General features: G+C 41.5%; 1 protein-coding gene across 6 annotated transcripts in view; it reads right to left on the bottom strand.

The window, feature by feature from the left end:
• WDFY4 (WDFY family member 4) overlaps positions 1–16,424 on the bottom strand; it is a 145,683-nt gene that overhangs the window by 82,645 nt on the left and 46,614 nt on the right. For 2 of the 6 annotated variants that reach the window (XM_049810148.1, XM_049810144.1), the window contains exons 21-36: positions 16,020–16,171; positions 15,371–15,482; positions 15,067–15,257; positions 13,332–13,484; positions 12,827–12,900; positions 11,819–11,980; positions 10,022–10,113; positions 8,925–9,024; positions 7,905–8,110; positions 7,123–7,292; positions 6,646–6,771; positions 6,015–6,176; positions 5,708–5,905; positions 4,119–4,236; positions 2,250–2,446; positions 1,566–1,804 (exon numbers count right to left, since the gene is read on the bottom strand). In XM_049810148.1, coding sequence (XP_049666105.1) covers positions 1,566–1,804; positions 2,250–2,446; positions 4,119–4,236; positions 5,708–5,905; positions 6,015–6,176; positions 6,646–6,771; positions 7,123–7,292; positions 7,905–8,110; positions 8,925–9,024; positions 10,022–10,113; positions 11,819–11,980; positions 12,827–12,900; positions 13,332–13,484; positions 15,067–15,257; positions 15,371–15,482; positions 16,020–16,171 — 2,452 coding nt within the window. Of the gene's footprint in view, positions 1–1,565; positions 1,805–2,249; positions 2,447–4,118; positions 4,237–5,707; positions 5,906–6,014; positions 6,177–6,645; positions 6,772–7,122; positions 7,293–7,904; positions 8,111–8,924; positions 9,025–10,021; positions 10,114–11,818; positions 11,981–12,826; positions 12,901–13,331; positions 13,485–15,066; positions 15,258–15,370; positions 15,483–16,019; positions 16,172–16,424 lie in introns of those variants that run through there. The other 4 variants (XM_049810145.1, XM_049810146.1, XM_049810150.1 and 1 more) reach the window with 4 other exon arrangements.

The following is a 16,424-nucleotide window of genomic DNA, read 5'->3' as shown; positions in this document are numbered from 1 at the left end:
ATTTAAATACCACAGTTCTGATTCCCTGGATTTGCTATGTTTGGCTTTTGGCTAACAACAACACTTCTGTAATTTATTTTTTTAAAAATGTTTCTGCTCTTGCTACATACAGTCAATCCTTACCCCATCTCAACAGTTTTGGCCTGGAAATTATTATCTGACTGGAATAAGAATGATCAAGAAAAGACCTCAGGAAGCACAGCTCATTTCTGATGTGATGTTGTGTTAATGGATTAAATTCAGACCATCTAAGCAGCACAGAACATTTTCATTGAAACAACAAACATCATTGTAGTGAATAAAGCACAAGGCAACATTTGCTTCTTTTCACAAAAAAAGTTTCCAGAATAACTCCTCAGCTTAGATTAGCAAGAGTACCTCTGACACATCACCTGTAAGAAGAGTGAACAGAGTGGGTATGGATATTCTAGCCCTATCCAAGCCAATGGCAAAACTCCCAGCTTCAGTATGACCAGGACTTTACAGTTCAGATCCAGGTAACAATAACCATAACAGAAAGATTCACAAGATCCATGCACAGTTTTATATATATTTTTAAATGTACCCACACAACAATAGCTGCTGGATCAGAAAAACCATCTCCCTAAATTAGCCCACGCGGATGTCTCGGAGAGTGGCCACCTGCACGCTTGTGGACTGATTCTAGCCTACATCCCAGGAAGATTTCCAGATTCTCATTTTAATGATGGGCTTGTGAGCCAACCCCACTGAAATCAGTTCAAGCTTGTTAACTGCAGTTACTACTCCGAAGTGAGTAAGCTGCTGGAAATGCTGGATGAATAAAACAGATACAACACAGCTGTTTTGGTTAATAAAGAGTAGCAATTAAACCTATGTGCAAATTTAAGGGTTCTGCTTAGACAAACATGCAAGCTTGCCTGCGTGTCTCTGAAATGAAACACCCTTTTCAAAATGAAAAAAAGTGGAATTAAGTGTTACGTTGTTACCATCCACTGTGCCTTGCTTACTAGATCCACAAACTCACATACTAGCTGGCCTCTGAGTAAGAGAGATGGTAGGAAATTTTCTGCTCACTAGTATTCAAGGCAAAAATAGCCTTCCGTTTGAAGAACAGTTTATCCCTTCCGCTTTCTTGCTGGAAGACAATCCATTGCCTCCAGAATACTGAGCACATCAGTAACCTTCCTCTCATTCAAATTAAATGATAAAAAATTACATCAAAACATTTCTGATGTTGTTTTTCATTTAAGTGTATGAGGAAAACAACCTCTTTCCCCAAATGGCTTTACTCTGCCACTTCTACAGACACCAAATCAGAGCTGAAGGTCTGCCCTATTTAAACCAGAATGGTGCTTTTAAACCCCCAGAGCTCTGAGCCCAATGGGTTAAATGCTTGCTAGGATACAGTATATATACTACATCCAAAGTCCTTAGTCTAGCTGAATCCAGCTCAATTTCAGCTTCTAGCAATTCCCCAAAATGGATATTGCCTAAGTTTTGTGAAATCTGCCCCTCTGCACCCACTCCCACAGATAACAGCACAGAGATGTAAACAAACGTTATGCTGAGATGAACATTTGTACCTGCCCAAATTCAGCTGGCAAAGGCAGTACATTAGGCAGATGACAAAATTGTTATTTGAGTTGTAATTTGCAAAAATAACGTCCCACTGCTCCTGTAGGACATTGAGAGTGTTCAGGATGTTAAACTGTTCAGGCAGCGATTGTTGTGGTCTGGATAGGCAGTACAGGATGGCTCTGTTTAGACAGCTGTACAGGGCACTGAGGAAAACTTCCTTTTGAGAAACGGAGCTTTCTAAGACCTGTGAAAACACAAAACACCAGAGTACTTGGCTTGCTCAAAGAACTCTCTCCCAATGATCCACTCCTCTCACTTCATTTAAGCTGTTGCAAACTTATTTCAGCAAAATTCCCCTGAACTACCTGTTAGATACAAATCCAATTTTTCTGTATTTCTGCTGAAGTCCCCAGAATTGTGGAAGAGATTAATTTATTCCTGTTCAGCAACACGTACATAGCCAACAGATGGTGGCACAAAAGAGCTAACTATCCCTTCTTTACGCTGCACTATCTAGCTCTGATTTGTCATTTAGAGCCATTATGTGCTCATGCAAGAAAATAGGAATAATCAAAATCACCAAATGGTTTACAGCCATCTTCCTGAGATTTGTGGTATCACAACCTCAGTGTGAAACAGAATATTAGAACATGTTGATAACAGTTGGAAAAAAATTTCATGTGACTCACCCCCATAATCTGTTTGGAAGTGAAGATCAGGATTTGCTTGGGGTCGGCAGCAAACATTCTGCTGTTCAGCTTCTCAACCAGCTTCTGAGCAAAATAAGCAATATTCATCATAGATACAGGTGCAGTTGATTCTGAAGTGCCATGAGGATCACTCGTCCCTGGAAAGGTTACAAGAGGGTTGAGTATTCCAAAACAAGCTGAAATGCAAAAAAATTATGCAAGATATAAGGTTACCTGGCCTGAGAAGGAACAGTCTTATGCCATAATGTCTCAGAGTTGAGACATGTCTAAGAAAACTCTAGGTCTAGCAGAAATACCTGTATTGTGTTTGTGTGGCAAGGTTTTGGTAGCAGTGGGGGTTACAGGGATGGCTTCTGTGAGAAGCTGCTGGAAGCTTCCCTTATGTCCTACAGAGCCAATGCCAGCCAGCTCTAAGCCAGCCAATGCTGAGCCCATCAGCGATGGTGGTAGCACCTCAGTGATAACATATTTAAGAAGGGAAAAAGTTGCAGGGCACACAGAAATGGCAGCCAGAGAGAGGAGTGAGAATATGTAAGAGAAACAGCCCTGCAGACCCCAAGGTCAGTGAAGAAGGAGGGGGAGGAGATGCTCCAGGCATCGGAGCAGGGATTCCCCTGCAGCCCGTGGGGAAGACCATGGTGAGGCAGGCTGTCCCCCTGCAGCCCAGGGAGGTCCACAGTGCAGCAGACCTCCACCTGCAGCCTATGGAGGACCCCACACCAGAGCAGGTGGGTGCCCAAAGGAGGCTGTGACCCTGTGGGAAGCCCACACTGGAGAAGGCTCCTGGCAGGACCTGTGGATCTGTGGAGAGAGGAGCCCAGGCTGGAGCAGGTTTTCTGGCAGGACTTGTGACCCCACAGGGGACCCACACTGGAGCAGTGTGCTCCTGAAGGACTGCACCCCATGGAAGGGACACATGCTGGAGCAGTTTGTGAAGAACTGCAGCCCGTGGGAAGGACCCACATTGGAGAAGCTTGTGGAGAACTGTCTCCCATGGGAGGGACCCCACACTGGAGCAGGGGAAGAGTGTGAGGGGTCCTCTCCCTGAGGAGGATGAAGCGGCAGAGACAACATGTGATGGACTGACCACAACCCCCATTCCCCGTCCCCCTATGCCGCTGGGAGGGGTAGGTAGAGAATTTGGGAGTGAAGCTGTGCCCAGGAAGAAGGGAGGGGTGGAGGGAAGGTGTTTCAAGATTTGGTTTTATTTCTCGTTACCCTGCTCTGGTTGATTGGCAATAAATTAAGTTAGTTTTCCCCAAGTGGAGTCTGTTTAGCCTGTGACGGTAATTGGTTGAGTGATCTCTCCCTGTTCTTATCTTGACCCACTAGACCTTTGTTATATTTCTCTCCCCTGTCCAGCTGAGGTGGGGGGAAGTAATAGAATGGCTTAGGTGGGCACCTGGTGTCCAGCCAGGGCCAACCCACCACAATACCTTACTCAGATTGGAAATGACAGCTCCATCCTAAGGACAGAACCAATCTCACTAAAATACTGTCATGAAGGACTGGTCCAACTAATGACTCTGAAAGGAGAGCAGCAACAACTAAGTTATCAGGGGTTATCAGGGTTGTTTACAGAAGCACTCAAGGATAAACCTAGGTTTCTTTTTAAGTACTCCCTTTTTAATGTTCAGAGTCTGTTCTCAAAAAGAAAGAAAAAAGTGAAGAGGCTCTCTAGAAAAACAGTAAAACTATAGTAATTTATGCAAACTGGCCTATAGCAGGAGTGAAGGGACAGTCCAGCCTGCTGAGCTGGACTGTCTAGCTACTGTTTCCAAACCTTTCTAGCAATTACAGCTACATGCTAAATGCCAGCTAGCTAATGATCTGATTGTCACCACTCACCTCTTGGTCTTGTTTTCCCCTCGCCTTGGCTAGTAACACTGAAGATGTCCATAGCAGACAGCAAAACTTTTGTCTGAAAATGTCTCTTCTGCTCACTGGTGGCATCCTCTGGAGAAGCCTATATAGTGACCATATACATATTAGTACAGCAGAACACCAGCCAGGAAATCAGACTCAAATTCACTTTCAGCCTTTATTCAAAAGGCCTTTGATTTCATCAGATCTTTGGCAGATTATGCCTGTCAAAGATTCAGATTCAGCAAAAGTTTTCCTCGAAGAAGCAAGCAGAAATTCCAAGAGACACTCAGTACTATCTGAGATAATTAAAAATGCCCGACATTTCCCTTAAACGCCTAGGCACCATGTTAGGAAGAGGGAGGGAAAAACAGCACAAGAGCAAGGACAACTACTCCATCTCACTTGCACACTTTAGCCTTAGGTGTGGGCATATGAAACAGCTGCTGCAAGCTGAGAAGTTATCTGTGACAGCTAATCCACAGTAACACATAAATGCAGAGATCTGGTGTACTCCTCCATGCAAAGGCAACATGGCACATCTCAAGAGTGCATGGGTAGACAGTTACTGGGCAGCAGATTAGATGGCAGAAACTCATACCCTAGCTGGGAAAACAGGAAATCTTACATAGGTATACACTCTCTAGCTGACAGCCAGCATAGTTGCCCTCTTCACACTAAACACAAAGAAAGTTTTGCACAGGGACAGAACATAGATTCACAGGTGGTTCCCAAGAGATCTTGCCCTCAGGATATTTCAGCTCCATCCATCCTCTATTTTAAACTGCACCAAGCCTTGGGATGTTATTGTATAAACCTTTAGGGAACTGCTGCTCTGCAACATGATTTAACTCATGATAGTTGCAGTCAAGCTTATGTTCATTACTATTTGTATTACTAAGCTTAGTCTGCATCAGAACTCAATCTGGGACACCTGGACTATTGACAGTTTGGAGCAGAAGCCTAAATTTTATATTTTCCCTTTCTTCAGAGTACTCTGTCTCTTTCCAGTGCTTTGAGTGGTTGAAATCCATAATCCAGGCTCAGCTGCTACAGCTTGTATTAATCTGTACTAAAAGTGGAGACAGTTGATTTTGGTTTATTTGAGCACTAAAAAGAAATTGTTGTCTCAAAAATCAGTACACAGGAATGCTCTATGTGAAGTCTTCTGTTCTCAACAAATTCAAGAGCTGCTCTAATGACAAGCAGGTATTACTAAGGAAAAGGGAAATTTTTTTACGCCTTACTTCAATATTAAATGTTGCCCTTAAAATGCCTCTGTTGTTGTCTAGAGGCAGCATTTTCTTAGTTCACATGAATGCAGGCCTTTATTCCTTGTTAAAAAGGTAGGAATTCCGTTCCACTAAGCAGGCGGTCCAGATTGGCCAGGATGTAGTGCTTGTTCTCTAAAAGCTGTGATCCCAGCCTTATCCTAGACTGTCGAAAATGCTGACTGAATACACCTCTTCATCACCATTAGCACTTTTTTTTACTAGGCTGCTAGCAGGATACCTCCTGTCCTTCCACCACCAGTGCAAGGTATAGCAGAAAAGCCTGATGAATACAACAGAGACCTCAAGAATCAGCTCAAGTGGATGCCCTTGTTTGTTTGCTGGGATGCTGAGAAGACTGTCCATCATGAGGACTCGCACAAAATCCCACACTTGTTTCTTGGCAGGGTGTGGTAGGAGCGGGAGAGAGGAGGGATCAACACAGCCTTTCCCTTCAGCAATGGCTGGACCATCAGGAGTCAAAAGGCCTTCAGAGCCTCCCTGTGGAAGCAGACAGCAATGCATTTTAACTCATAATCTTTAAATTAATTTTTCTTCCTAGCAAACCATCTCTGATCTGAAGAGCTTGTGCTGGCCCAGATGGACATACCTTGGGTGGTCCAGAATGGAAAGCAACCATAGCCAAAGTTTTCAAGAAGTCAGGACAGTGCCACACCGGGTCCTGAGTATAACTGTGATAGACCAAGCACAGAAACTGGATAACGTTCCCTGGATAGGCAATCTCCCAGGAGGCTTCTGCATCTGCAATAGGCTGAACACAGACAAATGTGCCTCTAGTCAAGGCAACATTCTTCTCACTCATATAAGCTCATCTTTGGTCCTCTCCAGGTATCCCTAAGCAACTAAGCAAACATGACACGGCCACAGAGAATTCAGGCAAGGCACAAGCAGCCAACTCCCAGCTTGTTGACTGAAGATACACTGAATCAAAAAGGTGGCATATTCTCATCATCAGGAATGAACGGTTAGTGCTGTGGGTGAGATCCATCTCTGTGTTCACTTCTTAAACATGAGCCCATCACAACATCTGCTATGTAACATAACCAGGCCAATAGCTGTGCTGACTGTTTGAAGTCCCTGCTCACTATTATGCTCACTATTGCCCTGTGAGGGCTGAGGAAGGCTAGGAGTTGCAGGTAAAGACTGCCACTGACATCTGACACTCTCAGGCAGTTTATTCTGCCATTCACACTCCACTGTACTTGCAACAAAATGCTTACCTTGTCCACAGTGACTCTAACCATTTCCAGCAGTAAAGCAGCTGCCTCTGCACACAACCCAATTTTGAGGACATTCTCCTTAAGGTGGTGCTGCAAGATCCACTGCAACATAGACTCAAGATCTTTCTACAACAGGAGGAGAGATATTTCAAGAAGAGATGGGAATTATTAATTCTGAGATTTTAATGAGTCTTGACAACGTAAGAACAGACAGGGAAGCCAATCTGAATTACCTTTTAAAGTATAGTAGTTACATAGCATTTAGCACCTGCCTGCATGAACAAGTTTGTTGCGAACACAAATTTTCTTAAATCTCAGTTATCTTACTTAATTTTTAAAGTATGAATGACTAATTTTAACTATCACAAAAATCAAGTAGAGTTAACTTGCCTGAGAATCCTCTCACAGAATAGGCCACAAAATACCAAAGTATTAAAGCAATAGCAGCTTCATGGTTGTCCACTATTTTTTTCATACCTTGGCTGCTTCAGGTGGTTCAGACTGTGGAGCTGCCAGAAAGAGCCCTGCCACAAGCAAGTAGATCTCAGGGATGTGGACATGATCAGTCAGACATCTTTGCAACACAGAAAACCCAAAAATCAAGAAGGAACCATTGTCAGGCACTGGAGGATCAGTTTTTAAATTATCTTTAAAGGAAAAGAAAAGGAAAACATTCTGAGGAAGTGTCTAAAAATGAATGCCATATCAGAGGAAGGATTACTGACTCAACTTTATCCTCATTTGTCTGTGTCCCAGGCCACTCAGTACTCTGCCAGGCTGCAATATCAACAGTTTACAAAACTTCTTCAGATTGACAGATAACAACTGTTCCCACTATCACTTTTGTTACGGGAGATTCTCCCTGAATTATTATTCTTCCTTTCTCTTCCCTTTCTCAGAACCACAGGTCTAGTTATCAGAAAGCAAGCTGAACAAATCTTAAGGAAACAGAAGGTTTCGGGGCACAAGCTGACATCTGAACACCTCACAGGCTTATCAACTAGCCTGATTTTATGCAAGACAAAACGGCCCATATCCCTGCAAATGTTAATCAGAAATGCCAACTGCCATGCGAGGGAGAAGCAATGCTTTCTACTCATCAGCATAGAAAAGCTGAAGTACTAGGACAAGCTTGCTCTAAAAAGTAATGTCAATTCTTGGTCTACTGAGATCATGGGGATTCTCCTATCACCTACTTCAGTGATCTACCACTAAGCTGAATCAAGGGATTGTCTTGGGAGCATTAAACCAACACATACCCATTAGAATACTCAACCCTACAGAGCTGTTTTCCAGCCACCGCCCAGCCACTATCCCTTCCTTGAATTTGTTCAGCAGCAAACGGTTCTGGAGGAAGCACAGAAGTAGCTTGATTCCTAGCACAACTGTGCTAGAGTGCACATAGCTCTGTGTGAACAGCAGAAACCAGTCTGATCCCAGCACCAAAAATGTCTCTTCCTGCTTCCTAGCACAAACAGGGAAAAGAAAACACATGAAAGGAGATGTGGTGGAAGACAGAAAGGAGATTTTATTTAAAATTATCTCTAAGTGATTTAGAAGCTCAAGTTTCTCTAGAAAAAAATCTGATTAAAGGCATATCGCAACACAGAATTACAAAGATTTAACAACACACTCATCCACACAGTTCAAGCCACTTAATTCCCACTAAATCCAACCTTATATTACTACCAAACAAACCAGTTAACATGAAGCTCCTTCTGAGAGTGTGTATCAATAACTGAGGTAAACTACACCACAGACTAGATCTTTCAACCTATGAAATTCAAAATTCCAGTTTAAATGTTGAAGTCCAAGATATGTTAACTAATGAAAATGCAGTTACAGCTCCCAGAACTATGAACTCTGTCATTCAGTTATACAAGGTAGAACTATAGTAACTGCATGTTCATAGTTGTGATAGAGGGGTGCAAGTATTCCCACATTAGATTGAATTGATTTTCAAAGACATCTGGGATTTCTTCAACACTTGCAATGCAGAAGAAACAGCAATATATGAGTTCCTCCTTTGAGACATTTTCTGAAAACATTAAACTTTTTTCAAAATGGATATCAGATGTGTGATCTGATCACACATCTGTGTGAACGCCAGATAAATCACTGACAAAAAAACCAAAACTCTGAATCCACTCTGTTCTTACCTACTATTTTGTTGAGACTCAAATATTACCAGTATGCTTAGTCCTGGTCAAGTACCACCAAAGAGGAAATCTAGAAGACAGAGACACTTACCTATGCCTTCCTAAATTGTTTCTACTTACTCAGAGGACAGATGAAGTTTGTCTGAGAGCATTACATCTAACAGCATCTTCAGTAACTGGTTTCGAAGCCAGATTGTCTTTCCTGATGTTTGGCTTAAGGCTACAAATATCAGAAAGTAATAAAGAGTAATGAAGAGACAAAACACATGTTCCATTGCGTTGATGAACAACCTTGTTTGCACCAGATCAACCCAGTGGAAGTACTTATATCAGTCTTTTGTAGAGTAAAAGGATGCAAACATCAGATTTTAGACATAAGAATTCCTGCTAATATCAGAAATGACCAGGGCTTACATTGTCAAAGTCCTCTCTTTAGAGGTACTTAAAACTCATCCAGAGTATGTGTTGAAATAATAATCCACAGGAAGCAATTTCAGGTTAACTAGAGAGGGAAATGTAAACAGGCAACCTGGCTTGTATTGCCTAGCTGTGATGTCTATATACAGAAAATACAGTTATCAGTGTCTTCTTAATATAATACATTTTTAGAGATGCAGTAACCAATATAGTCTCAACTGAAAGATCACAATGAGAGAGCCAGCTGACTGGAAGTTCCCACATACAACGTTGACATAAGTACACAGATGCTTTAAAAGGTACAGAGCTCCACATTATTATTATTCACAGAAAATCCAGGATCCCAAGTGAAATTTTATTCCTCTTAACAACCCAGTACGTTAGTTTTGGGGCAATTTCAATTTAATGGCCTTCACCTCTGTGAATATCTGTGAAATTCAACATTGTGTAGGCTCTGGACAATGCAGCCAAAGTACTACTGCCTTATTAGCAGAGAGGGGACAAAAGGGGAACTCCCGTAGCAGGAGAAGGATCTTGCGGTAGGTCAGGCCTTCCTGGATATATATACAGTGACTGTCACATCACTATTCTTCACATCAGGCCTTTGTAGCAATGTAAGTTTTCCCCCACAATTTCAGGTCACCTCAATGCAGCCTGTCCCTTTCCAGATAAAGTCATTTGACTTGTGCCTCTTCCTGCCACTGGAGGCAGAAGCACTATGTTGCATTCATCGTGCTCTGGGAAAGAAGGGAAGTGCTTAGCTGTCTATCAGAACACATACACCAAAGGTAGCTCCTCACCTTCACTGGGCATCTCAGCCACACCATCCAGGCAAATCTGATTTTCATCCACAGAAGAAGGTTTCAAAGTGTAAACAAGGAACAATCCAATCCTTGCAGAGAAAGAGGGAAGTAGTTTTGGTCAGCAGAAAGACAGACATTCATTTAATTACTTTGAGATTACATGCAAATCTCAGTACTCATTAATGATGACTGTTAATGACAACCATTGGAAATTCTAATTGCTGCAGAAATAGGGTTGAAATAGGAATGCAAAAGTTCATAAACTAGGAAGCAAATACATAGGACATCTATCTACAAATGTGAGTAATATCTATTCTATCATGGAAATATTTTTCTCTATATCTTAATTTTAAAGTTCTTTACTATGAGGAAAGCAATACTGAGTTAAGCACTCTATTCATACAAAAGATTCTGAACTGCCTGTGGCATTCAGATATCACCGTTATCACCACTTGGTTTCCAAGCACATAGATGAGAGCAGAGGAACCTCAGCAGGTACTCAGGTAAGAAGACTGGCAATCTCTTTTCACCTGTAGTTTCCTTTAACACATTACCTGGTTCTAAGGATAGATAGATTAATGTGATAAATGCACTTAGTGGAAGTGCATAACATCTCCTGCCCACAAGAAGGGCATTTCTTGAGGGACAGAACACCAATTGCTCTGCAGGAATGGTCCACACAGCATTTTCCATTAGATGTATCAAAAGTCTGGGATCAGCAGAAATCCGAACACCTTTCAGTGCTGCTGAGACCCTGCTATAATCTCTGCTGTCCTGGAGCTGGAAGGATAAGGACTAACTTTATCCACTTGCTCAGCACTCATAGGCCTGACAACCAATCAAATTACCATAGAATAACAAATCATGATATTTTAAGAAAAATGTTCATTCACACTCCTTAGCACATGGCAAATTTAATGTACTAAATCCACTACTTGAACCTATATGAAAAAAGAATATGCTAACTCATATAAGCCCAGGGTAGGAACATATGTACATGTAAGCCCACGAAACAGCTGGCAAGCAGTATGTTCACACATTAGCTTAAACCACTGAAGCTACTTGAGGTGTTTGTACTCTTCAACAGAGCTAAAGGCTGACTGCAGAGACCACAGATTTGACATGCAACTCTGTTTCTACATTTTATTTGGACAAAGGGTTTTAAAAACAGAGCTGTCATCTGTGCAGTGCATTTCCCTGGAGTTAGGTGGCTGTAGACAGCACTGTGTGGACTTCCCTCAGTTTATAGGCTACAGGCTGATGCAACTAGGCCGGGAATATAAAATGGAGCAGTGCTTACATTCTGTGGAAAGCAAACAAGGATTTAAATTCTTTGCTTCATGAAATCCTGACTAACATATCTTAACTGGTTGAAATTCACAAACAAAAAGGATAGTTACTGGGACATAAGCCAAACCAACAAGATTAGGTACATAGTTGACGGGGGCCAAGTTGCAATACTATAGCGATTGCAATACTTTAGGGCCAGGATTTAATGAAACCAAATATTAAGCACAGACTTTGAGTAGTCCCAGTCATAGCAGCAGAGCTGTTTGTGCCATCATTGTAAGGGCCATCACCCAACCCATCTTCACACAAATATAAGGTTGGACTGAACTCTGTTTTGAAGGCATGAAAGAGTTTTTTTATCAGTGGGGATCCTGCAACTGCCAAAGATCTGGGGGCTCCTACCAAAGATGAGGTGAGGGAAGTTCTACTATAGAGGTCTCTCCAACACTGGCAAGAGTATAGTTCATCTACAAACTGAGAAAAAGCTATAGATTTGAAGGTTACCTGAGAACATCTCTTGTGTTAAAGTACCCTTGCAACAGGTGGGAGAGAATAGTGCAGGCCACAGTGATCCTGGAATTACTCATTTCAGGATCATTGAAGAGGAAAATGAGCTTGGGCACCATTTGCACCTGGTAGGCAACTGCAGCATTCTGACATCCATCTCTGTAAAAAAGCACAGGGACTATTAAAAGCTTCTACTGGAAAGAACCAAATTTGCTGGGTTTCAGCTAAAAGGATTCTCAGGTTGCACTGATACTTTGCACCTTTGGCTTCTAATGTTGCCTTGGCAACATTTCAAACCCTGTCAGACAAATTGAATATGTGTCAGTAATGGAGATCTGAAGACTTCTTTGTGTGTTCTCTACCCTTCCCATCTGCCCTCTCCCCCGGAAACTGCTGCATTTCAATGAGTTCAAAGAAAACAACATTATTGAATTTTCAAGCAGTGAGTTGGTGGTAATAAATGCTATTGCTGTAAAACTCAGTAAGCGACACCAGACACATCTGCATAGAGCTTTCTAGTACCAAAAAGAAGGAATCTAGCATCCTGCTCTGTTCAGGCCCTCTGCCATGCTAGATCTCTTCAGATAACATTTAACTCTAGTACAGCTGATTAAGAAAGTATACTGTTATAAAAAAGTCTTCCTGGGTTGTATTTTGGTTTTAAAAACAACTTCAACTACAACTTTTTTTAAAAAAATTTTTCATACTCACTTCAAGCATTCATATTTCCCCTCCCCAGCAGACATTTAAACTTTCATTGTACAGCAGTGGTTCCATGTGAACCAGGTCACCAGACAGCTTTTCCCCATCTGGCCCCACAGTCATCTCAGTGGCCGATCAAATTACTAACTCCAGCCTTGAAAGAGCAATATAGGAATGATTCACTCCCAGAGTCCACTGATTCCAATCAGGGATTGGACCCTTCATATCCACCTCACAGTTCCAGCTTCAGGTTACAGATGAGCTTGTACGACATGTTTCTGATTCAAACACTAGCTTGTATACCTGGAGGACTGCAAGATCTCCACAAGATGTGAAAAAAGAGCAAGGTCAAGATTTTCTGGTGCTTTCATCCAAAGCTGAAAGACAAAGGAAAGCAGAGGTTTTACTGCTCCTGATGAGCTGAGAGGACAGTAACCTGTGACAGAAACAGTTACAAGTAACTCAGGGAGGATAACATCATAAACTCTGCAATGTCAACCTGCAGGCACTGAGAAATCCCTGTCAGTGTGAGGAGTTGCTGCTTCTGAGCTAGCCCTGAGAAGCAGGCCCTCAGGATCTGCAGGAGCACTCCAGAAACAGCACCAGGGCAGAGTGGGGAGCCATGGTGACAGAGGACCTGCCATTCCAGGCGCTACCACCTCCCCAAGTGAGCTACAGTGTGGAAAATCATGACACACCACCCCATACAAAATATTGTATCCAGGAGGTACTATGAACAAACCAAGCCTCATACTATAAAGCCATCGTTAATACAGCCAAACCCACAAAGTAACATCAACAGTTTTACCTCAAAGCTGCAGAGAACGTACTCGAATGCACTATAATTTTTTATGACTGAAGACTCAAAGCCAAGCTCAGCTGTGCCCACTAGGGAAAACATTAACTGTAAAATCCTGTTGTTTAACAGCTGTGTCTTCCTCTTCAATAGATAGGTCAGCAACTGAAAAAAAAAAAAAAAAGACTTATTAAGTATCTGGCGAGTATAAATCTGTATTTATAAACTAACATATAACACTATTTTTTATTTCAGGACAAATGCACAGTTTAGTTGGCTGTAGTAGTCATACACCTTACACAAGCATCATGAAGAAAGTGAAGATTTCAGTCCAGGCATAAAATTTTGTGCAGTAAGTGAAAGGGTAAGTCTCTGAAGGAGTTTGACAACTCTGTGGCATTGGACAGGAGCAAAATACATGCCATATTATGTTGAATGGAATTTACAAAAAGCAACATACAAATATAATTGTAAATAACCACAGTAGGTTTTCTATAGTATTCATGGATGTATTCTTAGTTCCTTGCAAATGGTGTTAGTTTAACACAAAAAAATTAATGTTGACCTGTTCAAATGAAAGACATTGGTATGAAACATTGCCAGTTTCTCAACTGAGTCTGTCTTTGATTATTCAATGAATTCTTGGTACCGTGAGAAAAATGTTCAGAAAGTCACCACATTCTTAATAGCTTGGGAGGAATATATTAATTTAAAAATACATATCAAGACACATTTTTATTAGATGGCTGTTTAAAAAAAAAAAAAGAAAAGCTTCAGACATCCAAACAAACAGCAAAACCACTTCATTGCAACATGATGATCTGTCACATGGAGAGAACACTATTTAGCACAAAGTCAAAAGGAACAGCTTGTACACAATCTAAAGGCTGCCATTCACCTACAAGAAAGGATTGGGCAAGAGATATCTAAGTATGATAAATATATTCATATGAATCAGGATCAATTTATGAACAATTCACAAATTGGAAAAATGGAAACTTTATAATAAATCATTCATGAAGCCCTAAAGTTAAGAGTCTTGTTTGGAACCATCTCTGTTAAAGAGTCTTCTCTGTTCCATAAGACTCTGCTTAGCCTACACAGCATAAAGTAAATGATACTGAACTGAAACATCACACTTGAGACTTAACCCATCCAACATTATGTATATAGTGCTTAAATACAACCAAACTCTTTAGTCTGCACAGCTTTCAGGTTTGAAAGATGAATTCAGGACAACCTAATCAATGAAATCCAGACAACACTTATTTATATCAGCACCATTCCTAACACACAGTGAAGACTTAGCCATAGGAAGTCATTGTCAGCCCTAGACTGGGCAGTCTGTAAAGAGGAATCTTAGGCTGGATGAGCCAAGGGGAGGAAGCAGCCCTGTCTGTGAAGTGGTCTTTTGTGGGAGGGATCAACTGTGTTGGTAAAAGGTGAAGGTTGGGTCAACTCACAAATCTGCTGCACTGGCTTAATTGTTTATCACATCTGACTAAGAGGCATCTGACCTCACCTTCCCATCAGCAGATATACTCTTATAGAGGTTCCCAGAGACTGTAAGCACAGGATTTACAGCACTACCCTATATCCCCCTCTCAAAGATCACATAACTTACAAAGTTCCAACAGTAAGGGCTAATAGCCAGAATATGTTTGGTTCATTGCCATTGATAGGTTTTGGGATAAGGTTCTCCAAGGGAAAGACTATAACCAGCATGAATAAACACAAGAGTATCTACCTGGTATCCATGCATGTGCCTCATCAATTTTTCACTCATTGGGCTACTGTTCAGGATGGAGTTCAGGACTTTGACAGCTGCATACATGGTGTGGTCATCACGGGCCATAGCAATGAGACCCAGCAGAATGGCAGGACCTCCAATAAAGTTCAGGCTAGTAGCTGCCGGAGAAGACTGGAACACTCTTACCCCTAGAAAATTGCAGTGTTACTCTACCAGGAAGTTACATGGACTAAATCTGTTATTGGACAGAGAAAGGCTGAACTCTTAAAAAGTACGAAACATTAAGGTATAGTGCATTTACCGTATTGGCCCACAGCAACTGACCCAATAGTCCGCAAGGAACCTGAGAGGTGTCCAGCAATATTCTTAGCTAGGAATATTGGAGTTGAACTGTCCCGAGAGCTAATCCCAATCTAAAACAGATAAAAGACATCCTAGGAAAAATGAGGTAGTATTGGGGAGACAAGAAGTAACAAGCAGATGCTCTAATACTTAGGATTATTTTATTACCTTTAGACTATGAAAAACATTATTTTTCCTTCAAAGTTGATTGTTAGGGCAAATATTCACCCACCTGAAATATCCTACAGCCCCATTACTTTGACATGTCAGTAGGCCTGCCATTGGCAAGAATGCGAGAATAGCATGTGAAAGGTCATTCTGAAGGCATTAATAAATCACAGACTGAAACAAATTATCATTAGACCTGAAAACTATGGCTTCTGTTGCTGTTTCAAGAAAGTCTTTTAACACTGTGCTCACACTATCCAGTCTATTCCTCTCCACAGATGAAAACAAAACTATGAATAGAGTTAAAGAATGGGAAGAGAAGATGGGGGGAAAAAAGTCACAGAAGGTACACAACTAAGACAAAGTCACAAACTTTGCTCCAGGAAACCGATCAGAAACAAGAGAACACATGTTCAAGACAAATGAGGGAAATTTGTGACCTCTTTGGCAATCAGTCGGCCATCCACTTCATTGTAGGAGCTCTTTATATCTTGGACTGTAGTGAGAGATGAACACATGGCATTGATTCCAAAAGAAATCTTCTCTTCTGCCACCAGAGGTGTACGATTACGATCACTGTACTGCTCCTCACCTAAACCAAGAGAGACTATAAACCTCTGAAGGAACTTTGCATGCTCAACATGCAAGAAAAAGATGAAAAATAACTAGAGGAAACCAAAGTTTAGATAGGAATTTGATTTGACTTAACTATAATCAGAAAAAAGCCCTCAGCCTATGCAACACAGTCCATGGCAGCTTGCCAGCAAAGCATCAATAGGTGATGTGCTTGGCTTATCTCCTCTGGTTACTGCTTTTTGTAGATCCTACATCCTCACCCAGTATCT

This window comes from Accipiter gentilis, chromosome 9 (assembly GCF_929443795.1).
Source record: "Accipiter gentilis chromosome 9, bAccGen1.1, whole genome shotgun sequence".
NCBI classification, from domain to species: domain Eukaryota; kingdom Metazoa; phylum Chordata; class Aves; order Accipitriformes; family Accipitridae; genus Astur; species Astur gentilis.
Note: the sequence above shows the minus strand (reverse complement) of the source record. Positions and strands in the feature narration are given on the sequence as shown.